General features: G+C 48.9%; 1 protein-coding gene across 2 annotated transcripts; it reads left to right on the plus strand.

Moving 5' to 3' along the window:
- The first annotated feature begins 3,236 nt into the window (after positions 1 to 3,236).
- Positions 3,237 to 14,609, plus strand: LOC144671856 (beta-1,3-galactosyltransferase 5-like). Of its 2 annotated transcripts, XM_078533909.1 has the most exons (4): positions 3,237 to 3,289; positions 3,909 to 4,013; positions 5,638 to 6,233; positions 14,161 to 14,609. In XM_078533909.1, exons 2-4 carry the CDS (start codon positions 3,997 to 3,999, stop codon positions 14,607 to 14,609), a joined length of 1,062 nt encoding a protein of 353 aa, XP_078390035.1. In that variant the 5' UTR covers positions 3,237 to 3,289; positions 3,909 to 3,996. The 2 variants fall into 2 exon arrangements, with proteins under 2 accessions (XP_078390035.1, XP_078390034.1); XM_078533908.1 differs by lacking the exon at positions 3,237 to 3,289 and having other exon boundaries at positions 3,863 to 4,013.
- Positions 14,610 to 24,316: the final 9,707 nt, after the last annotated feature.

A 24,316-nucleotide genomic window follows, 5' to 3' on the forward strand; every position in this document is an offset into this window, starting at 1 on the left:
GTCCAACCTTTCCTCCATAAGACAGCCCACCCATTCCAGTATTAGTCTGGTAAACCTTCTCTGCACTGATTCCAATGAATTTACATCCTTCCCTAAATTTGGAGACCAGTACTGTACATAGTACTCCAGATGTGCTCTCACCAATATCCTGTGCAACTGAAGCATAATGTCACTACTTTTGTATTCAATTCCCCTTGCAATAAACAATAGCATTCTATTAGCTTTCCTAATTACTCGCTGGACCTTTTTAATTCAATCACAGGATGTGGGCTTCGCTGGCTGGGCCAGCACTTATTGCCCGTCCGTAGTTGCCCTTTGAGAAGGGGCGGTGAACTGCTGCCTTGAACCGCTGCAGTCCATGTGGTGTATGTACACCCACAGTGCTATTCGGAAGAGTTCCAGGATTTTGACCCAGTGACAGTGAAGGAATGGTGATATATTTCCAAATCTGGCTGGTGAGTGATTTGGAGGGGGACTTCCAGTTGGTGTTCCCATCTGTCTGCTGCCCTTGTCCTTCTAGATGGTAGTGGTTATGGGTTTGGAAGGTGCTGTCAAAGGAGCCTTGGTGAATTCCTGCAGTGCATCTTGTAGATGGTACACACTGCTGCTACTGTGCATATGTGGTGGAGGGAGTGAATGTTTGTGGATGTGCAGCCAATCAAGTGGGCTGCTGTGTCCTGGACGGTGTCGAGCTTTTTGAGTGTTGTGGGAGCTGCACTCATCCAGGCAAGTGGGGAGTATTCCATCACGCTCCTGACTTGTGCCTTGTAGATGGTGGACAGGCTTTGGGGAGTCAGGAAGTGAGTTAAACATCAGTGATGATAACGCCATTGAATGTCGAGGGGTGATGGTTAGATTCTCTCTTGTTGGAGATGCTCATTGCCTGACACTTGTGTGGCATGAATGTTACCTGCCACTTCTCAGCCCAAGCCTGGATATTGTCCAGGTCTTGCTGCATTTGGACATGGACTGCTTCAGTATCTGAAGGGTCGTGAATGGTGCTGAACATTGTGCAATCATCAGCAAACATCCCCACTTCTGACCTTATGATGGAAAGAAGGTCATTGGTGAAGCAGCTGAAGATGGTTGGGCCAGGGACACTACCCTGATTCCCTCCACCACCGACGCACAGTAGCAGCAGTGTGTACCATCTACAAGATGCACTGCAGGAATTCACCAAGGCTCCTTAGACAGCACCTTCAAAACCCACAACCACTGCCATCTAGAAGGACAAGGGCAGCAGGCACATGGGGAACACCACCACCTGGAAGTTCCCCTCCGAGCCACTCACCATCCTGACTTGGAAATATATTGGCCGTTCCTTCACTGTCGCTGGGTCAAAATCCTGGAACTCCCTCCCTAACAGCACGGTGGGTGTACCTACACCACGCAGACTGCAGCGGCTCAAGAAGGCAGCTCACCATCACCTTCTCAAGGGGCAATTAGGGATGGGCAATAAATGCTGGTCCATCCAGTGACGCCCACATCCCCGTGAATGAATTTAATAAAAGGTTGTTGCTGAATGAATCCTCCTTCAGGGTTTCCATTTGCTCCAGAGACCTTGTTGATTTTCAGCTCATCAATGTTTTCAACTTCACTCCAGATCAGGGTAGCTCTGAGACTGAGTCAGACAGGGGAATGGAATTGAGGACCTTAAATATGGTAAAAAATCAGGAAGGCGGAGACAGAATTTAGCTCTTCCATTATCGTCAGAGCAGAAAATGCCTTCTCGATGTTCAGGGGACTCCAGGAATGTGAAACCAATGTCATGAAAAGCCGATTACAGCCACAAATTACTGATGGAAAACTTGAACTTTTTAAGGAAGACCTGTGTTTTTCTTTTAAAATAGAAATACAAGTAAAAACACTGAGAAAAATACGGCTTTCTAGAAAATGCCTATGTGGATTATACTTGACCAGCTGGTCCTGAGAGAACATGGAATGTCGCACCTGAAAAGGTGTCATGGCCTTCTTCAAGCAGAGACAATTGGAAGGGAGATAGAAAAGATGCAAAAGACTGAACTTTGATCTCCTGTGGTTGCGGAGGCAAAAGACTGATTCGCACACCCCAGCAGACACCCAAAAATTCATCTCCTATTGATTTATATCTCAATGTGTAAATGGCCTGAGATGAAAAGGACATGGACTTTGGGTGTGTGTCAGTACACAGGGAAAATTGGTATGCTGTGTGTGATAGCAAGAAGGAGACCAACTAGTCACCCCTGCAGTTGCATGTTCTCTCTGTGTCTCTCTCTGTCTCTGTGTGCAAGGCTCAGTAAAAGCCACCATCACAATGGTAATAGGGCGGCTGCATCAGCTACCCTGCAGAACCAAATGTCTCCAAACCAACTGCCAAAGTCAGCTCTCCGGACTCACCCAACTTAATGGCCGCAACGTAACACCATCTACGCTTCATGGACAAGCCAAAGACTGATTCGTATTTTCTTTTAACTTTTATTTGGATTCTTAACTTCTCATTTCTGATCTGTGTGTTGTGTTGTTACTATTTTTCTCTGGGTTTTTAGAACCTAATAAACTTGTTCTTTCGTTGACTCAAGAAAGCCTTGTAAATTGGCTCCTTCTTAAAAAAAAATACATTTGGACGAGGAAAAGGTTTCTTTGGAGGGAAAGGATCGCTTGTAAATTAATCTTGTTGCCACCAGAGCATAACAAAATAGGGGTCCCATTCGGGAAGATAACAAATTGGGGAACCTCGCCTGGGGACTGGTTGTAACGCCAAGCGTGAAAGATGGTGTAGATCTAGATTGTTGCACAATTTGCAGATCATTGTGTTAGGGTGCTTGGCAGAGCAAAGGGCAATAGGGGACTAAGTGATCTGTTACCAACAGCCACTTGCTGTGGAACCACACAAGACGCCAGACCCCCACCTCTGAGATACGCAGAGCAATTCCCTGCGCACAGCAACAGGGAAGAAGAAAAATTATTCGCATCAGATTCTGATGCTGAATAGCCAAACAGGGAAAATCTGGCACTGGAAAATCTTTATGACGGGTGGCACCAGTTAAAGAGTTAACTTATCTACAGCCCTGATCTAATTGATGGAGGCAGCTTCTAAAAATGAAATCAAAACATGTGATTTAGTTATCAAATTTCACCCAGCTATAATCTGGTGACTGGGACACTGTGCAACACCCCGAAGTTCATTTGCACAATTCCGAGGCAGTGGTTCTGTTTTTCCTCTCCAGAAGTGTCAGAAGCAGCATCGATTTCCACTGGAGATTTACCCGTCTCTGCTGAAGGGTGGACGAATGAAAGTTTGACAAAACAGGTAGATTTGAACGAACACCCCAGGAAAAATGAGAGGCAGAGAGGGCTGGGGTTTTAGGGAAGGAATCCGGGGTTTAGTGGTCCAAGGAAGCTGGTTCCCAGCTTTGTGTCCCACACAGGGGTTTTTTTCAGTGAGATTTGGTTGAAAACAGAGCCTTGGGAGCTGGAGGGGCTTGAAGAGAAGCCAGGGGGGAGGTGAGCTTTGCAAATAACGCTGGAGCTATGAATTTAAAATGAGAGTTCCACAGGAAGCGATGCAGCCCAAGCCCTGACAGTTTGAGAATTTGAATTCTGTTTTTTTAAGCAAATCTGTTAACAAAAAGTTGTCTGTTGAACTGACAGAACCCAAGTGGTTCACTGATGCCCTACCCAGTTCGAACATTGTGTCTTCAGTCCCACACCAATGTGGTTGACTCGCAACTGCCCCTCTGAAGTGGGCCAGCGATTCCCCCTCAGTTCCATCACCACCGTCTCAGGGCAGTTAGGGAATGGGAAATGAACGCCAACTTTACCAGCAGTGCCAGAAAGGAGAAAGGTCTTGCTCAGAACAGTGTGTCAGCAATCATACCCTGGGATCAATGGGAACAATTCTGATTTTCAACTTGGGTTCTGCTGTCCAGGTGGAAGAGTTTATCATCAGTAACTGCATGTTTCACGCCGCAGTGCCTAAACAATTCAGGAGTGAAGACAAACAAGCCTGGAGCCAAAATGAATGGCAAAATCAGGTCAGTAGCTTTACCTGGCAAGGGGCTGGGTGAATGACTGTAGGTGTGTGTGTCTGCGTGTTTGGGTGCGTGTATGTGTGTGTTGGTGCATGTATGTGCGTGTGTGTGTGTTTTGGTGTGGTGTGTATGTGTTTTGGTGTGGTGTGTGTTTTGGTGTGTGTGTGTGTTTTGGTGTGTGTGTGTGTTTTGGTGTGGTGTGTGTGTTTTGGCGTGTGTGTGTGTTTTGGTGTGGTGTGTGTGTTTTGGTGTGGTGTGTGTGTGTTTTGGCGTGGTGTGTGTGTTTTGGTGTGGTGTGTGTGTGTTTTGGTGTGGTGTGTGTGTGTTTTGGTGTGGTGTGCGTGTTTTGGTGTGTGGGCACAGATGGGTTGGCAGTTCCACTGGTTAGATATCTGGCCATCTGATTAGTGAATCAGTGGTTTGTGTTTGTCTAGCATCTGGTTCAGTTGTTAGGTGGATGGGCAGCTCGTTGGTGGAAGGAAGTGTTGATCACCTTAGTAAGTGAGATAAATGGGGCAGCGAGGCGGTGGTTGGTGACGGAACAATGATCAAGAACAGAGAGACTTGCCAACATTTGTCACCTTATCTCAGTTTATTTACATCAAAAACAAAAACAGAATTACCTGGAAAAACTCCGCAGGTCTGGCAGCATCGGTGGAGAAGGAAAGAGTTAACGTTTCGAGTCCAACATGACCCTTCAACAGAACTGAAGTATAGTTAGGAGAGGGGTGAAATATAAGCTGGTTTAAGGTGGGGGGCGGGGGGTGTAGAGAAGTTGAGGGTGGGGTGGTTGTAGGGACAAGCAAGCAGTGATAGGAGCAGATAATCAAAAGATGTCACAGACAAAAGGATCAAAGAGGTGTTGAAGGTGGTGATATTATCTAAGAGAATGTGCTAATTAAGAATGGATGGCAGGACACTCAAGGTACAGCTCTAGTGGGGGTGGGGTGGAAAGACTAACAAGGTATTAGTTGTAGATTTAAAAATAATGGAAATAGGTGGTAAAAGAAGAATCTATATAATTGAAAAAAAAACAAAATTATTTTTTTATTTATTTTTAAATCTACAACTAATACCTTGTTAGTCTTTCCACCCCACCCCACCCCTACTAGAGCTGTAACTTGAGTGTCCTGCCATCCATTCTTAATTAGCACATTCTCTTAAATAATATCACCACCTTCAACACCTCTTTGATCCTTTTGTCTGTGACATCTTTTGATTATCTGCTCCTATCACTGCTTGCTTGTCCCCACAGCCACCCCACCCTCAACTTCTCTCTCCCCCCGCCCCCCACCTTAAACCAGCTTATATTTCACCCCTCTCCTAACTATACTTCAGTTCTGTTGAAGGGTCATGTTGGACTCGAAACGTCAACTCTTTTCTTCTCCACCGACGCTGCCAGACCTGCGGAGTTTTTCCAGGTAATTCTGTTTTTGTTTTGGATTTCCAGCATCCGCAGTAGCTTTTTGTTTTTATTTACATCAACCTATTTTCATCAATGTTCAATCTTGGGCGCAAGTTATAAAGCGTTATACCCTACACCCATCGTGTCCCTAATAAGTTGAAACACTTTTATAAATCCGCCCTAGGTGGTCTGCTGTTTGCTTAACATTTGTTGTATATTTAGGAGGAGCATGTATTGTGTGTTTGGACTGATGATAGTGGCCGGTGTTGGATTTCTAATCATGGATTTCTACTTTTCCAACTTCATTGTTCCAAAGAGATTTTTCAAGGATTTAATTTATTATCCAAGCGAAGCAAACGAAACCAAAAAAATCAATCACAGACAATCGATCAATCTGACTGACGGCAAGAATATTTTCCACATGGACTTGAACCGCTTTCAAGCAGAGTATAGCTACATGCAAGATTACAGCTGCAAAGTTAATATCAGTGACCCTGAAATATGCTCCACACCAAAGTCCAGCAAACTGCTCCTAATTGCTACCAACTCCTATACGAACTCGTTTTCCAAGAGGTTGGCCCTGCGAAGGGCCTACGCCAAACGCCAACAAATTAAGGACTACCTGGTGGTCACAGTTTTTATGTTGGCCATGACCCACGATAAGGGGATGATGGAACTGGTTGGCGTCGAGTCACGTCAACACGGGGACATTATTGTGTGGGATTTCGAAGAGCATCGTGCCAACCTAACCCTGAAGATCAGCTGCCTCCTGGAGTGGCTGAACGATGAATGCACCTCAGCAGATTATTTTGTGAAAGGTTAGTGCATTGGCTGGATTAATGGGTCTGTCGGGTGAAATAATAGTGGGGAACCAGGAAATGGCAGAGGAGTTGAATGAAGACTTTGCTTCAGGAGACACTAATTGCTTTCCAATACTAAATAATCAAGGCAGCAGAGGAGGAGGAGGAAATAAATACAATTAGCTTTTATTTTATTCGTTCATGGGATGTGGGCATCACTGGCACAGCCAGCATTTATTGCCCATCCCTAATCACCCTTTGTTCAGGGGGCATTTAAGAGTCAACTGCGTTGCGGTGGGTCTGGAGATACATGTAGGCCAGACCAGGTTAAGGACAGCGAATTTTCCCTCCCTAAAGGGGCATTAGTGAATCAGATGGTTTTTTTTTTATGAAAATGGGCAATGGTTTTCCAGTCATCATTAGACTTTTAATTCCAGATTTTCAGTGGATTCAAATTGCACTATCCCATGGTGGGATTTGAACCCCAGCCCCCAAAGCATTACCCCTAGGTTCCCAGATTATTGGTCTAGTGACAACACCACTACACCATCACCTCTCCTAATCATGAGAGAAAAAGTACTAGGGAAACTAATGGGGCTAAAGGCCAATAAAGTCCCCTGGACCTGATGGGTTGCATCCTAGGATATTAAAGGAAGTGACTACAGAGATAGTGGATGCAGTGATTACTGGTAGTAATCTTCCAAGAATCCTTAGATTCTAGAAAAGTCCCAGAGGATTGGAAAATTGCCAATGTAACACCCTTATTCAAAAAGGGAGGGAGACAAAAAACAGGTAACTATAGGCCAATTAGCTTAACATCTGTCATTTTGAAAATGTTGAAGTCTATTATAAAGGATGTAATAGCGGAACATTTAGAAACACATAATCTAATCAAGCAGAGTCAGTATGGCTTCATGAAGGAAATATCACACCTAACAAATTTATTAGAAATCTTTGAGGAAGTAACAATCAGGATAGATAAAGGGGAACCAGTAGATGTAATATATTTGGATTTCCAAAAGGCATTCGATAAGGTACTTAATAAGATAAGAGCCCATGGTGTTGGGGGTAGTATATTAGCATGGATAGGGGATTGGCTAACTAATAGAAGACAGAGTTGGGATAAGGGGGGCATTTTCAGGATGGCAACCTGATCAGTGCTGGGGCCTCAATTATTTACAATATATATTAATGACTTGGATGAGGGAAGTGAATGTACTATCGCCAAGTTTGCGGATGACACAAAAATAGGTGGGAAGGCAAGTGGTGAGGATGACACAAGGAGTCTACAGAAGGATATAGGCAGGTTAAGTGAGCGGGCAAAAACTTGACAGGTGGAATATAATGTGGGAAAATGTGAGGTTATACACTTTGGCAGGAAGAATAGAGGAGCTGAATATTATTTAAATGGAGAAAGACTGCAGAAAGCTGCAGCACAGAGGGATTTGGGAGTCATTGTGCATAAATCACAGAAAGCTAACATACAAGTTCAGTCGGTAAGAGGGGAGGCAAATGGAATGTTGGCCTTTATTTCAAAGGGAATGGAGTATAAAAATAGGGAAGTCTTGCTAAAACTACACAAGGCACTAGTTAGACCACACCTAGAGTACTGTGAACAGTTTTGGTCCCCTTATCTAAGGAAAGATATACTGACATTGGAGGCAGTACAGAGAAGGTTCACTAGATTGATTCCAGGTATGGAGGGATTTTCTTATGAGGAGAGGTTGAGTAGTTTGGGCCTGTACTTATTGGAGTTTAGAAAAATGAGAGGCGACCTTATTGAAATATATAAGATTCTTAGGGGGCTTGACAGGGTAGATGTGGAGAGGTTGCTTCCCCTTGTGGGAGAGTCTAGGACCAGAGGGCATAATCTCAGAGTAAGGGGGCGCCCATGTAAAACAGAGATGAGGAGGAATTTCTTTTCTCAGAGGATAGTCAATCTGTGGAATTCTTTACCACAGAGGGATGTAGAGGCTGGGTCGTTCAGTATATTCAAGGCTTCTAAGTGTGGATATTCAATGGGTATGTTCATTTAGGGATTGTCAAATGTTAACAAACATTTGGGTACAGAAAGCAATTAGGAAGGCAAACTGCATGTTGGCCTTTATTCCAAGGGGGATGGGCTACAAGCATAAAGAAGCCTTGCTACAATTGGACAGGGTTTCGGTGAGACCACATCTGGAACACTGTTTGCAGTTTTGGTCTCCATATTTAAGAAAGGAGACACTTGCATTGGAGGCGGTACAGAGAAGGTTCACTAGATTGGTCACTGGGATGAGGGAGCTGTCCTATGGTGAGAGGCTGAGTAAGTTGGGTTGATTTTCTCTGGAGTTTAGAAGAATGCAGGGTGATCTCACTGAACTGTACACGATTCTGAAGGAGTTTGACAGGGTGGACGCTGAGGGATTGCTTCTACTGGCCGGGGAGTCTAAAACACTCGGGGGGGGTGGGGGGGTGGGGGCAGTGGCGGGCACAGTCTCAGGATAAAGGGACCGATCATTTCGGACTGTGATGAGGAGAAATTGCTTCACTCAAAGGGTTGTAGATGTTCCATTGGTGAATACATTTCAGGCTGGGATAGACAGATTTTTGCTCTCTCATGGAATCAAGAGATATGGGGAGTGGGCAGGAAAATGAAGTTGAAGCCGAAAAACAGCCATGATGGTATTGAATAGCGAGCAGGCTCAATGGGCCAAATGGCCTACTCCTCGTATTTCTTGTGTTCTTGAGTCCCTCTGTCTCCGTGTAGAGCAGTCTCCCTGTCCCTCTGTCTCCATGTGGAGCAGTCTCCCTGTCCCTCTGTCTCCGTGTAGAGCAGTCTCCCTGTCCCCCTCTGTCTCCGTGTAGAGCAGTCTCCCTGTCCCTCTGTCTCCGTGTAGAGCAGTCTCCCTGTCCCTCTGTCTCCGTGTAGAGCAGTCTCCCTGTCCCTCTGTCTCCGTGTAGAGCAGTCTCCCTGTCCCTCTGTCTCCGTGTAGAGCAGTCTCCCTGTCCCCCTCTGTCTCCGTGTAGAGCAGTCTCCCTGTCCCTCTGTCTCCGTGTAGAGCAGTCTCCCTGTCCCTCTGTCTCCGTGTAGAGCAGTCTCCCTGTCCCTCTGTCTCCGTGTAGAGCAGTCTCCCTGTCCCTCTGTCTCCGTGTAGAGCAGTCTCCCTGTCCCTCTGTCTCCGTGTAGAGCAGTCTCCCTGTCCCTCTGTCTCCGTGTAGAGCAGTCTCCCTGTCCCTCTGTCTCCGTGTAGAGCAGTCTCCCTGTCCCTCTGTCTCCGTGTAGAGCAGTCTCCCTGTCCCTCTGTCTCCGTGTAGAGCAGTCTCCCTGTCCCCCTCTGTCTCCGTGTAGAGCAGTCTCCCTGTCCCTCTGTCTCCGTGTAGAGCAGTCTCCCTGTCCCTCTGTCTCCGTGTAGAGCAGTCTCCCTGTCCCTCTGTCTCCGTGTAGAGCAGTCTCCCTGTCCCTCTGTCTCCGTGTAGAGCAGTCTCCCTGTCCCCCTGTCTCCGTGTAGAGCAGTCTCCCTGTCCCCCTCTGTCTCCGTGTAGAGCAGTCTCCCTGTCCCTCTGTCTCCGTGTAGAGCAGTCTCCCTGTCCCTCTGTCTCCGTGTAGAGCAGTCTCCCTGTCCCTCTGTCTCCGTGTAGAGCAGTCTCCCTGTCCCCCTCTGTCTCCGTGTAGAGCAGTCTCCCTGTCCCCCTCTGTCTCCGTGTAGAGCAGTCTCCCTGTCCCTCTGTCTCCGTGTAGAGCAGTCTCCCTGTCCCTCTGTCTCCGTGTAGAGCAGTCTCCCTGTCCCCCTCTGTCTCCGTGTAGAGCAGTCTCCCTGTCCCTCTGTCTCCGTGTAGAGCAGTCTCCCTGTCCCTCTGTCTCCGTGTAGAGCAGTCTCCCTGTCCCTCTGTCTCCGTGTAGAGCAGTCTCCCTGTCCCCCTCTGTCTCCGTGTAGAGCAGTCTCCCTGTCCCTCTGTCTCCGTGTAGAGCAGTCTCCCTGTCCCTCTGTCTCCGTGTAGAGCAGTCTCCCTGTCCCTCTGTCTCTGTGTAGAGCAGTCTCCCTGTCCCTCTGTCTCCGTGTAGAGCAGTCTCCCTGTCCCTCTGTCTCCGTGTAGAGCAGTCTCTCTGTCCCTCTGTCTCCGTGTAGAGCAGTCTCCCTGTCCCTCTGTCTCCGTGTAGAGCAGTCTCCCTGTCCCCCTCTGTCTCCGTGTAGAGCAGTCTCCCTGTCCCTCTGTCTCCGTGTAGAGCAGTCTCCCTGTCCCTCTGTCTCCGTGTAGAGCAGTCTCCCTGTCCCTCTGTCTCCGTGTAGAGCAGTCTCCCTGTCCCCCTCTGTCTCCGTGTAGAGCAGTCTCCCTGTCCCTCTGTCTCCGTGTAGAGCAGTCTCCCTGTCCCCCTCTGTCTCCGTGTAGAGCAGTCTCCCTGTCCCCCTCTGTCTCCGTGTAGAGCAGTCTCCCTGTCCCTCTGTCTCCGTGTAGAGCAGTCTCCCTGTCCCTCTGTCTCCGTGTAGAGCAGTCTCCCTGTCCCTCTGTCTCCGTGTAGAGCAGTCTCCCTGTCCCCCTCTGTCTCCGTGTAGAGCAGTCTCCCTGTCCCTCTGTCTCCGTGTAGAGCAGTCTCCCTGTCCCTCTGTCTCCGTGTAGAGCAGTCTCCCTGTCCCTCTGTCTCCGTGTAGAGCAGTCTCCCTGTCCCTCTGTCTCCGTGTAGAGCAGTCTCCCTGTCCCTCTGTCTCCGTGTAGAGCAGTCTCCCTGTCCCTCTGTCTCCGTGTAGAGCAGTCTCCCTGTCCCCCTCTGTCTCCGTGTAGAGCAGTCTCCCTGTCCCTCTGTCTCCGTGTAGAGCAGTCTCCCTGTCCCTCTGTCTCCGTGTAGAGCAGTCTCCCTGTCCCCCTCTGTCTCCGTGTAGAGCAGTCTCCCTGTCCCTCTGTCTCCGTGTAGAGCAGTCTCCCTGTCCCCCTCTGTCTCCGTGTAGAGCAGTCTCCCTGTCCCTCTGTCTCCGTGTAGAGCAGTCTCCCTGTCCCTCTGTCTCTGTGTAGAGCAGTCTCCCTGTCCCTCTGTCTCCGTGTAGAGCAGTCTCCCTGTCCCTCTGTCTCCGTGTAGAGCAGTCTCCCTGTCCCCCTCTGTCTCCGTGTAGAGCAGTCTCCCTGTCCCTCTGTCTCCGTGTAGAGCAGTCTCCCTGTCCCTCTGTCTCCGTGTAGAGCAGTCTCCCTGTCCCTCTGTCTCCGTGTAGAGCAGTCTCCCTGTCCCTCTGTCTCCGTGTAGAGCAGTCTCCCTGTCCCCCTCTGTCTCCGTGTAGAGCAGTCTCCCTGTCCCCCTCTGTCTCCGTGTAGAGCAGTCTCCCTGTCCCTCTGTCTCCGTGTAGAGCAGTCTCCCTGTCCCTCTGTCTCCGTGTAGAGCAGTCTCCCTGTCCCCCTCTGTCTCCGTGTAGAGCAGTCTCCCTGTCCCTCTGTCTCCGTGTAGAGCAGTCTCCCTGTCCCTCTGTCTCCGTGTAGAGCAGTCTCCCTGTCCCCCTCTGTCTCCGTGTAGAGCAGTCTCCCTGTCCCTCTGTCTCCGTGTAGAGCAGTCTCCCTGTCCCTCTGTCTCCGTGTAGAGCAGTCTCCCTGTCCCTCTGTCTCCGTGTAGAGCAGTCTCCCTGTCCCTCTGTCTCCGTGTAGAGCAGTCTCCCTGTCCCTCTGTCTCCGTGTAGAGCAGTCTCCCTGTCCCTCTGTCTCCGTGTAGAGCAGTCTCCCTGTCCCCCTCTGTCTCCGTGTAGAGCAGTCTCCCTGTCCCTCTGTCTCTGTGTAGAGCAGTCTCCCTGTCCCCCTCTGTCTCCGTGTAGAGCAGTCTCCCTGTCCCTCTGTCTCCGTGTAGAGCAGTCTCCCTGTCCCTCTGTCTCCGTGTAGAGCAGTCTCCCTGTCCCTCTGTCTCCGTGTAGAGCAGTCTCCCTGTCCCTCTGTCTCCGTGTAGAGCAGTCTCCCTGTCCCTCTGTCTCCGTGTAGAGCAGTCTCCCTGTCCCTCTGTCTCCGTGTAGAGCAGTCTCCCTGTCCCTCTGTCTCCGTGTAGAGCAGTCTCCCTGTCCCCCTCTGTCTCCGTGTAGAGCAGTCTCCCTGTCCCTCTGTCTCCGTGTAGAGCAGTCTCCCTGTCCCTCTGTCTCCGTGTAGAGCAGTCTCCCTGTCCCCCTCTGTCTCCGTGTAGAGCAGTCTCCCTGTCCCCCTCTGTCTCCGTGTAGAGCAGTCTCCCTGTCCCTCTGTCTCCGTGTAGAGCAGTCTCCCTGTCCCCCTCTGTCTCCGTGTAGAGCAGTCTCCCTGTCCCTCTGTCTCCGTGTAGAGCAGTCTCCCTGTCCCCCTCTGTCTCCGTGTAGAGCAGTCTCCCTGTCCCTCTGTCTCCGTGTAGAGCAGTCTCTCTGTCCCTCTGTCTCCGTGTAGAGCAGTCTCCCTGTCCCTCTGTCTCCGTGTAGAGCAGTCTCCCTGTCCCTCTGTCTCCGTGTAGAGCAGTCTCCCTGTCCCCCTCTGTCTCTGTGTAGAGCAGTCTCCCTGTCCCCCTCTGTCTCCGTGTAGAGCAGTCTCCCTGTCCCTCTGTCTCCGTGTAGAGCAGTCTCCCTGTCCCTCTGTCTCCGTGTAGAGCAGTCTCCCTGTCCCCCTCTGTCTCCGTGTAGAGCAGTCTCCCTGTCCCTCTGTCTCCGTGTAGAGCAGTCTCCCTGTCCCCCTCTGTCTCCGTGTAGAGCAGTCTCCCTGTCCCCCTCTGTCTCCGTGTAGAGCAGTCTCCCTGTCCCTCTGTCTCCGTGTAGAGCAGTCTCCCTGTCCCCCTCTGTCTCCGTGTAGAGCAGTCTCCCTGTCCCTCTGTCTCCGTGTAGAGCAGTCTCCCTGTCCCCCTCTGTCTCCGTGTAGAGCAGTCTCCCTGTCCCTCTGTCTCCGTGTAGAGCAGTCTCTCTGTCCCTCTGTCTCCGTGTAGAGCAGTCTCCCTGTCCCTCTGTCTCCGTGTAGAGCAGTCTCCCTGTCCCTCTGTCTCCGTGTAGAGCAGTCTCCCTGTCCCCCTCTGTCTCTGTGTAGAGCAGTCTCCCTGTCCCCCTCTGTCTCCGTGTAGAGCAGTCTCCCTGTCCCTCTGTCTCCGTGTAGAGCAGTCTCCCTGTCCCTCTGTCTCCGTGTAGAGCAGTCTCCCTGTCCCCCTCTGTCTCCGTGTAGAGCAGTCTCCCTGTCCCTCTGTCTCCGTGTAGAGCAGTCTCCCTGTCCCTCTGTCTCCGTGTAGAGCAGTCTCCCTGTCCCTCTGTCTCCGTGTAGAGCAGTCTCCCTGTCCCTCTGTCTCCGTGTAGAGCAGTCTCCCTGTCCCTCTGTCTCCGTGTAGAGCAGTCTCCCTGTCCCCCTCTGTCTCCGTGTAGAGCAGTCTCCCTGTCCCTCTGTCTCCGTGTAGAGCAGTCTCCCTGTCCCCCTCTGTCTCCGTGTAGAGCAGTCTCCCTGTCCCTCTGTCTCCGTGTAGAGCAGTCTCCCTGTCCCTCTGTCTCCGTGTAGAGCAGTCTCCCTGTCCCCCTCTGTCTCCGTGTAGAGCAGTCTCCCTGTCCCTCTGTCTCTGTGTAGAGCAGTCTCCCTGTCCCTCTGTCTCCGTGTAGAGCAGTCTCCCTGTCCCTCTGTCTCCGTGTAGAGCAGTCTCCCTGTCCCTCTGTCTCCGTGTAGAGCAGTCTCCCTGTCCCTCTGTCTCCGTGTAGAGCAGTCTCCCTGTCCCTCTGTCTCCGTGTAGAGCAGTCTCCCTGTCCCTCTGTCTCCGTGTAGAGCAGTCTCCCTGTCCCTCTGTCTCCGTGTAGAGCAGTCTCCCTGTCCCTCTGTCTCCGTGTAGAGCAGTCTCCCTGTCCCCCTCTGTCTCCGTGTAGAGCAGTCTCCCTGTCCCTCTGTCTCCGTGTAGAGCAGTCTCCCTGTCCCCCTCTGACTCCGTGTAGAGCAGTCTCCCTGTCCCTCTGTCTCCATGACGACATGGCCTGTGTCTGTGCCTGAGCTGACCCGGATTCTCTTTGGTCTCCCAAAGCCGACGACGACGAGTTTGTCAACCCTGAGGCGATCGTGAACTACATCAGTGACGACAAAAACGCAACGAAGTTCATTGCTGGCTACGTCTACCGCCATGGCCAGGTTTACCGGTACGGCAGGAACAAAGTGAGCCTGAACCTCTACTCCGACGATATCTACCCAGACTTCCCATCGGGCGGAGGGTACATTGTGCCTCGGTCGTTCATACCGGAGCTTTACCGCAAATCGAAGACTTTACCCATGTTCCCTGTGGACGATGTTTTCATGGGATTTATGGCTCTGGCCAGCAACATCCCACTAAAACACGAGGAACGTTTCTACGTTTGGGGACTGGAGTATTCAGTGCAGCTCTATAAGGATGCGTTTATTGTGCATTCATTAGCTGCGGAAAAGGTTGTTGAAATGTGGGAAAACCTACAGAAAGAGAAGAAGAAAGAGACAGTTTGATTGTTCGCTGGGGTCAGCGAGAAACTCCACCTTCAGATCTGGGTTTTGGGGTTCCCAATCCTCCAGGATTGCCCTGGTGCCTCCAGCACTAATGATTAAACCCGAAACACTACTGCAAGTAATTTCGGGGGGCTAGGGGGGGTGGGGTGGAGAGGGAGATATTATATGGTGTGTATACTTTTCACTTTCTTTCATTACTTTTTGCTTAATCATTGTAAAAATCTTGGAGCTGGGCACAAACGGAGGCTGTTTGATCGAGAGGTGAGGACCATCCAGTCGTGTGAGGGAGAGACGTTCCAATTGGACGGTGGAAGGAGGGGGGTGGGGAGGCTAGACGTGCCCGGTGACATATGGGCGGGAGGTGTGGGGTGGACGGGATTGGAGTTGGGATTTCCTGGGATAGGATCTCCAGGGCTAGGTGGGACCAGAGTTGGCAACCCCTTTGGTCAGACACAATCCATGTGAAGAGGCAAATTACAACAACAACAACTTACCTTTCCATAGCACCTTTGACTGAGCAAGAGAAGGAAAAAAAACAGAGGAGTGCACCTCTCCCCCTCTGAGTGAATCTAGCCAGCCACTCAATTGTATCAATGCTAACAGCAGTACAAGGCAGACGGCAGAAACAGATTCAATCGTGGCTTTCAACAGGGAATTGGATAAGTGCCTGAAGGAGGAAGAGAATTGGAGAGGTATGGGGGCTGAATGGCACTCGCAGACAGCCAGCACAGGCTCAATGGGCCGAATGGCTTCCTTCTTTGCTGTAAGCATTCCATGATTCAAAGAAGGTGTGCCCCCATGTTCTCAGAGCAGTTAGCAATTGGTGATAAATGCAGCCTTGCCGGCAATGAGAATGAATAATAAAAAAACTGGCTCTTCCTGTTTCTACTGCTGTAGAGAGCTATAGGTTCCACCATCCCCTGATCCACAGCTGCAGAGTGTTCCTGATCCCCTCCCTACCATCGCAAATATTGATCACTGTGTGTGATCTGTTTCCTGACACCAGTCCTCAACTTGCCTTTGTCCTGCTTGTCCCCAGACCCTGATCAACGGGTGGTTTTTGTGAAGGGAAAACCGTTTCCATCGGTGTTCCACAGGGCTCAGTGTTGGGGCCCTTGTTTTTTTGTTGTATATATTAATGATTTAGACCTAAACGTGGGAGGTATGATTGGGAAATTTGCAGATGACACAAAAACTAGGCGTGTGGTTGATAGTGAAGAGGATAGATGTGGACTCTAGAATGAGATCAGTGGTTTGCTTGAATGGGCAGAAAAGTGGCAGATGGAACTCAATCCAGAGAAGTGTGGTAATGCATTTCGGGAGGGCAAACAAAGCAAGGAAATATTCAATAAACAGGAAGTTATTGACAGGGGTTGAGGAAATGAGAGACCTTGGCATGCATGTCCACAGGTCCCTGAAGGTGGCAAGATAGGTGGATAAGGTGGTAAAGAAAGCATATGGAATGCTTTCCTTTATTGGGCGAGGTATTGAATACAAAATCAGAGATGTAATGATGGAACTGTATAAAATGCTGGTTAGGCCACAACTGGAATTTTGTATACAATTCTTACCGCATTACAGGAAGGGAGAGGGTGCAGAGATTTACAAGAATGTTGCCAGGGCTTGTAAATGACAGCTATGAGGAGAAATTGGTTAGGCTAGGGTTGTTTTCCTTAGAACGGAGGAGGCTAAGAGGTGAACTATTTAAGGTGTACAAAATTATGAGGGGCCTAGATAGGGTAGATAGGAAAGACTTGTTTCCCATAGCTGAAGGGTCAGTTACCAGGGGGCACAGATTTAAGGTGATTGGTAGAAAGATCAGAGGGTACATGAGGAGAAACCTTTTCACCTAGAGGTTGGGGGGCATCTGTAATTCACTGTCTGGATTGGTGGTTGGGGGCAGAAACTCTCAACTCATTCAAAAGGTACCTGGATTTGCACCTGAAGTGCTGAAACCTGCAGGGCTATGGCCCAGGTGCTGGAAGGTGGGGTTAGAATGGGCGGCTAGATTTCTCAGCCAGCACAGACACGATGGGCTGAATGGCCTCTTTCTGTGCTGTAACTTATCGATGGCTCTAGCACAGTGAACCCAGAGCAGCTCTTCCAATCACAACTCTGCAGCCATTTCCTGCTCTCAGCAGCTATCAGAAACTTACTGAGTACGAACTGCAGCTTCTGAGGTTTTATCAGCTTCGCGGGAATCTGGCAAGTTAGCACTTCTGACTTTTTTTCTTAAATCGGCAGTTTTTTTGCCTCCCCAACCCACAAATCTTGCTGCCTTGTGTGATCACCTAGATTATCTAGTGGTTGCGCCGACTCTGCAGAGGGGTCTGTGAATTTAACAAATTTCAGAATGATTTATAGTTGTTTTTCCTCACATTCTGCAACTGGTGATGGATTCTGTGTAACGTCAGTTGTCATTACCACTTGGCACTTGTTTGAATACCAGATTTATCCACAAGTTACTTCCACTTATTAAAATCTTTCAAAATGTTTTTACATCAGTTTATTAGAAGCACCAAAAATACCAACTGGTTCAGTAGACATTCGGCTAATTAGTAAACCAAAGGTGTCTAGACACTGTCTACCAACCCTCCCTTGGCCAATGGCGTCTACACACTGCCGACCGACAACGTCTTGGCCAAAGTTGTCTGGATAACGGCTGCTCGGTGTCACGTTGATGGTTCAGTGAAGGACACTGAAGAGCAGGTTGGTTTGGGTGACACTGAAGGGTGGGTGGGTTGGTTTGGGTGACACTGAAGGGTGGGTGGGTTGGTTTGGGTGACTCTGAAGGGTGGGTGGATTGGTTTGGGTGACGCTGAAGGGTGGGTGGGTTGGTTTGGGTGACACTGAAGGGTGGTTGGGTTGGTTTGGGTGACGCTGAAGGGTGGGTGGGTTGGTTTGGGTGATGCTGAAGGGTGGGTGGGTTGGTTTGGGTGACACTGAAGGGTGGGTGGGTTGGTTTGGGTGATGTCATGATGCTAATAATGTTTATAATATTTTGGAAAATATTTTTCTTTTAAAATTGATGTTTGGTCTGTGGGTGTGTCTGAATTGGATTAAATTGGATTATTGAATTGGATTAAAGCCAGCTAGTCTTTATGCTTTGATGGAAACTAGTCTGGATATGTAAGGGACATAGCATGCATTTTTTGAATAGAGCATTCAAGAAGGGCGATTGGTGGTTGACAGGGCCCTCAACCGTGTCCGGCCCATCTCCCGCGCATCCGCCCTCACACCTTCCTCTCCCTCCCAGAAACATGATAGGGTCCCCCTTGTCCTCACCTATCACCCCACCAGCCTCCGCATTCAAAGGATCATCCTCCGCCATTACCACCAGCTCCAGCATGATGCCACCACCAAACACATCTTCCCTTCACCCTCCCCTGGCGGCATTCCACAGGGATCATTTCCTCCAGGACACCCTGGCCCACTCCTCCATCACCCCCTACACCTCGACCACCTCCCATACGGACTTGAAACGTTAACTGTGTTCCTCTCCGCAGATGCTGCCAGACCTGCTGAGTTTTTCCAGGTATCTTTATTTTTATTTTTGTTTTGGATTAAAACTGATGCCTTTCTAGCAGTTATCAAGCAATATGTTTATATTACTAATGGAATTGGTACAGTGAAAGGGGTTTCATTGTTAAAAGGTGAAGTTCAAAGAGGCTGGTGAGACAATGAGAATTTGAATTCAATCAGTGGTGGTAGGTATAACTTCAGTAGTTTTCGGGTGCGCAGGGCAGAGGCAATGTGAGATGAAAAGGCAGCTGTAAACCTCCAACTGGATCCACAGCAACCAAAATGAAAGAACCTCATTTTGAATTCATAAGGTGAAAATGCTTTATCTGGTGTCTGGTTAAGTCTACAGGTTGCTGTTGCCTTAATGGAGATTAGTTCGGGAATTTGTTAAAAGTTAGGATAGTAGTAATTTCACAGAATCACAGTGCAGAAGAGGCCCTTCAGCCCATCAAGTCTGCACCGACACGTGAGAAACGCCTGATCTACCTCCCTAATCCCATTTACCAGCACTTGGCCCATTGCCTTGAATGTTATGACGTGCCAAGTGCTCAACCAGGTACTCTTTAAAGGATGTGAGGCAACCCGCCTCCACCACCCTCCCAGGCAGCGCATTCCAGACCCTCACCACCCTCTGGGTAAAAAAGTTTTTCCTCACATCCCCCTAAACCTCCTGCCCCTCACCTTGAACTTTGCCCCCTTGTGACTGACCCTTCAACTAAGGGGAACAGCTGCTCCCTATCCACCCTGTCCATGCCCCTCATAATCTTGTACACCTCGATCAGGTCACCCCTCAATCTTCCCTGTTCCAACGAAAACAACCCAAGTCTATCCAACCTCTCTTCATAACTTAAATGTTTCATCCCGGGCAACATCCTGGTGAATCTCCTCTGCACCCCCTCCAGTGCAATCACATCCTTCCTATAATGTAGCGACCAGAACTGCACACAGTACTCCAGCTGTGGCCTCACTATTGTTCTATACAACTCCAACATGACCTCCCCACTTTTGTAATCTATGCCTCAATTGATAAAGGCAAGTGTCCCATATGCCTTTTTCACCATCCCACTAACATGCCCCTCCGCCTTCAGAGATCTATGGACACACATGCCAAGGTCCCTATGTTCCTCAGAACTTCCTAGTGCCATGCCGTTCATTGAATACTTCCTTGTCAAATTACTCCCTCCAAAGTGTATCACCTCACACTTCTCAGGGTTAAATTCCATCTGCCACTTATCTGCCCATTTGACCATCCCATCTATATCTTCCTGTAGCCCAAGACACTCAACCTCACTGTTAACCACCCGGCCAATCTTTGTGTCATCCGCAAACTTAGTAATCCTACCCCCTATATAGACATCCATGTCGTTTATATAAATGACAAATAATAGGGGACTGAGCACAGATCCCTGTGGTACACCACTGGACACTGGCTTCCAGTCACTAAAGCATCCTTCTGTCATCACCCTCTGCCTCCTACAACTAAGCCAATTTTGAATCCACCTTCTCAAATTACCCTGTATCCCATGTGCATTTGCCTTCTTTATAAGTCTCCCATGTGGGACCTTGTCAAAGGCTTTGCTGAAATCCATATAAACTACATCAACTACACTACCCTCATCTACACACCTGGTCACCTCCTCAAAAAATTCAATCAAATTTGATAGGCATGACCTCCCTCTGACAAAGCCATGTTGACTATCCCTGATCAAACCTTGCCTCTCCAAATGGAGTTAGATACTCTCCTTCAGAACTTTCTCCAATAGTTTCCCTACCACTGATGTGAGACTCAGTACGCTGTAGTACCCTAGCTTATCTCTACAACCCTTCTTAAATAGTGGAACCACATTAGCTGTTCTCCAGTCCTCAGGCACCTCCCCCGTGGCCAGAGAGGAATTAAAAATTTGGGTCAGAGCCCCTGCGATCTCCTCCCTTGCCTCCCTCAGCAGTCTGGGACACAAATCATCTGGACCTGGAGATTTGTCCACTTTTAAGCCTGCCAACACCTCCAATATCTTGTCACTCTCTATATCAATTTGCTCAAGAACCTCGCAGTCTCTCTCCCCAAGTTCGATACCTTCATCTTCATTCCCTTGGGTGAAGACGGATGTGAAGTATTCATTCAACACTCTAGCAATGTCCTCTGGCTCCACCCATAGATTGCCCCCTTGGTCCCTTATGGGCCCTGCTCTTTCCCCGGTTATCCTCTTCCCATTGATATACTTATAGAATATCTTGGGATTTTCCCTACTTTTACCAGCCAGAGCTTTCTCATATCCCCTTTTTCCTATCCTAATTGCTTTCTTAAGCTCCACCCTGCACTTTCTGTACTCCACTAATGCCTCCACTGATTTGCTTCCCTTGTACCTGCTAAAAGCCTCTCTTTTCCTTCTCATTGTAACCTGAATATCTCTGGTCATCCATGGTTCTCTGGGCTTGTTACTCCTTCCTATCACCCTAGAGGGAACATGTTGAGACTGTACCCTCCCCATTTCCTTTTTGAACACCCCCCCACTGTTCCTCTGTAGATTTCCCCACAAGTAACTGTTCCCAGTCTATCTTGGCCAGATCCTGCCTTATTTTACTAAAATCCACTCTCCCCTAATCCAAAAACATTTTTTTACAACTTGTTGATTTCTTTGTCCATAACAAACTTAAATTGCACCATGTTGTGGTAGCTATCGCTAAAATGCTCGCCCACCACCACCTCAGCCACCTGTCTGGCTTCATTCCCCAGAATTAGGTCCAGCAATGCATCGTCCCTTGTTGGACCTTCTACATATTGACCTAAAAAGTTCTCCTGTACACATTTCAAGAAATCCACTCCATCCAAGCCCTTAATACTATGTCTATCCCAATTAATGTTGGGAAAGTTGAAATCACCTAATATAAACTACCCTATTGTTTTTGTTTTTACACATCTCCACAAATTGTGCAGATATTTGCTCCTCAATTTCCCACTGACTATCTGGGGGTCTATAATAAACACCTAACAATGTGGCTGTCCCATTTTTATTCCTAAGCTCTACCCACAAAGCTTCATTCAATGCCCCCTCCAAGATATCATCTCTCCTTACTGCAGTAACTGACTCCTTAACTAATAATGCAACGCCTCCTCCTCTTTTACCCCCTCCCCTGTCTCGCCTGAATATTCTATATCCCGGAATGTTGAGCTGCCAATCCTGCCCCTCCCTTGTAGCCATGTGTATATTTATTTTGACCTGTGTAAATTAAGAAAATGCTTCCTTTAGTTTAATGTAAAGCCTCAAGAACTGGTGGTCTGATTCCTGAAATTAGAGTTGCATCTCAAACCTAACACTTAAAATTATAGGTTATGACAGTTGTTTAAAGTTTCCCTCTGAGATTTTTAAATAACTCCGTCTTACCGACTGCATCGGTCATAACAATTGGGGGCTGTGCCAGGATAAATTATATTTCTAATTCCTCGATTGGTTCGGAATTGGTGAATCTTGAAGTTTACGAGTACAAGAGGCAGGAGTTGGTGAGGTATTTTAGAAATGGTGAGACTGCAAGGTGGCTTTGGCAATTGCGAAGACTTGTCTGGAAGTAGAAGAGGTAACTCTGATTGGGTTGGAGAGAATAACCAAAAGTAAGTTAACAGAGTTGGTGGATAAGTTACAATTGGGGTTACCTGCAGGGGCTCAGAAATCAGATATAGTTAAAAATAAAGCACAGCATCTACAGTTGGAAGTGAAACCTGACACTCGTGAGTCACAGCTGGAGGGAGTGAGACTTCAGTTGCAAATGAAAAACCTTGAATTAGAAGCAAAGGACAGAGAAATGGCTTTTAAAAGAGAATTAGAAATTGTGGAGATGGAGAAGAAGGAAAGAGAAAGAGAGAGAAAAAGAGAATTCCAACTGAAAATGTTGGCAGTTAGAAAAGCGACTTCAGTAGGTGAGGAAGGATTTATCTTCAGAGTAGACCCCAGTGGGGATATGTTTAAATTTGTACTCGCTCTTCCAAAGTTTGAGGAAAAAGATATTGAGGATTGCATCAGGATGTAGTCAAATTCTGTAGAACCTGTCATATATGTCAAGTAACAGGAGAACCACAAGCAGCGATTAAGCCGGTGCCTTTAATCCCAATACCAGCATTTGAAGAACCTTTTACCAGGGTCATGATTGATTGTGTAGGACCCCTCCCTAAGACTAAAAGTGGAAATCAATATTTATTGACAATAATGGATGTGTCCACTAGGTTTCCTGAAGTGATACCTTTAAGAAGTATTACAGCTAAGAAGATTGTGGAGGTGACACTGAAGGGCGGGTGTGTTGGTTTTGGTGACACTGAAGGGCAGGTTGGTGAGCAATACTGGCAGGGTGTTGGGCAACACAGGTATGTTGGTGGGCGACATTGAATAGCAGGTTGGTTCAGTGAATCTGATTGGTGCCTGAATATGACAGAAATTGTAGTAAAACACCACTACCTGCTACTTCCCCCCCAAATCAGTCACCATCCTGACTTGGAAACATATTGCTATTCCTTCACTGTCGCTGGGTCAAAATACGAACATCTGAACAAGGAGCAGGAGTAGGCCAGTCAGCCCCTCGTGTCAGGCAATGATCATCTCCAACAAGAGAGAAACCATCGCCCCTTGACATTCAATGGCATTATCATCGCTGAATGCCCCACTATCAACATCCTGGGTGTCACATTGACCATAAACTGAACCGGACTAACCATATAAATACTGTGGCTTCAAGAGCAGGTCAGAGGCTAGGAATCCTGCAGCAAGTAACTCGCCTCCTGACTCCCCAAAGCCTGTCCACCATCTACAAGGCACAAGTCAGGGTGTGATGGAATACTCCACACTTACCTGGATGAGTGCAGCTCCCACAACACTCAAGAAGTTTGACACCATCCAGGACAAAGCAGCCCACTTGATTGGCCCCACATCCACAAACATTCACTCCCTCCACCATCAGCACATAGTAGCAGCAGTGTGTGTATCATCTACAAGATGCACTAAAGGAACTCACCAAGGCTCCTTTGACAGCACCTTCTATACCTGCGGCTGAACACTGTACTCCAGTTGTGGTCTCAGTAAAACCCTGAACGATTGCAACATGACTTCTTTATTCTTGCACTTCAATCCACTTACAATAAAGGCCAACATGGCCTTTGCCTTCCTAATAGCTTGCTGTTACCTGTTTGCTAACTTTGACCCATAATGTCCTTGGTCCAGACCGTCGTAGCTGGGGAGTACCCCAAAATATGTGTTGGGGAACCCACCCCACCCGCCGGAAACTTCCCTGCCGAAAATCCCCAGGTAAGGATTGAAAAGTACGCTTTAAATTATAAATGTCGGATGGTGCCGACTGTCTTACAGCAATAGTTACCCAGAGAAAGTTAGAAGAATTGAAACCACTTTTATCTCCTGAGTAACTATAATATTAGTCCCCCCCGACCGATCCCGGGACTACCCCACCTCTCCTTACCACCTGACCTCCCCCATTGACCAACCAGCCAACCCCCACCAATCCACTGGCCACCCCCCCATTGACCACCTGCCCAACCAGCCAACCCCCATGCCCTCCTTGACCACCCCTCCATTGACCACTCCCTCCTTGACACCCCTCCCATTGACCATCCCCCAATCAGCCAATGCCCACCCCCCCCATTGACCACCCCCTCCATTGACCACCCCCTCCTTGACACCCCCCCATTGACCATCCCCCAATCAGCCAACGCCCACCCTCCCCTGACCAGCCAACACCTAACCAACTGACCCACTGACCCCTCCCCACTGACTACACAGCTGACTCTCCCACCATTGACCCCACCCTCTGACTGGTGGGTTACTGGGCACCTCTGATTGGTGGGTTAGTGGGCGCCTCTGATTGGTGGGTTACTGAGTAACTTCTATTCGATGCAGTTCGACCTCCGGCCGCCGAAGTCGCTGTTTGGAAAACCGGAAGTGCATCTTTCTAATTGTTCCCCCAGCAGCTCCGGGCGCAGCGGTTTAATTGTTCCCCCGGGAAGGATGGTGGAGAAGAAGCGGGAGAGTTTGGGTAAGATGGGGGGGATGGGGATGGGGGTTTTGGGGGTGAGGGTCCCGCGGTGTCCCCCGGGCTCCCCCCCCTCCCTCCCGGCCGCTCTGACCCAAGTCTCCGCTCTCTCTAGGCCGCTTCCAGGACGGGGGGCAGCGGCGGGTCCTGGACCAGGC

Source organism: Cetorhinus maximus, chromosome 34, assembly GCF_964194155.1.
Source record: "Cetorhinus maximus chromosome 34, sCetMax3.hap1.1, whole genome shotgun sequence".
Classification (NCBI taxonomy): domain Eukaryota; kingdom Metazoa; phylum Chordata; class Chondrichthyes; order Lamniformes; family Cetorhinidae; genus Cetorhinus; species Cetorhinus maximus.

Excerpts from the sequence above, each read along its gene's own strand:
- LOC144671856 (XM_078533909.1), top strand. Across the intron at positions 6,234-14,160 it reads AGCAGATTATTTTGTGAAAG|CCGACGACGACGAGTTTGTC; the intron begins GTTAGTGCATTG and ends GGTCTCCCAAAG.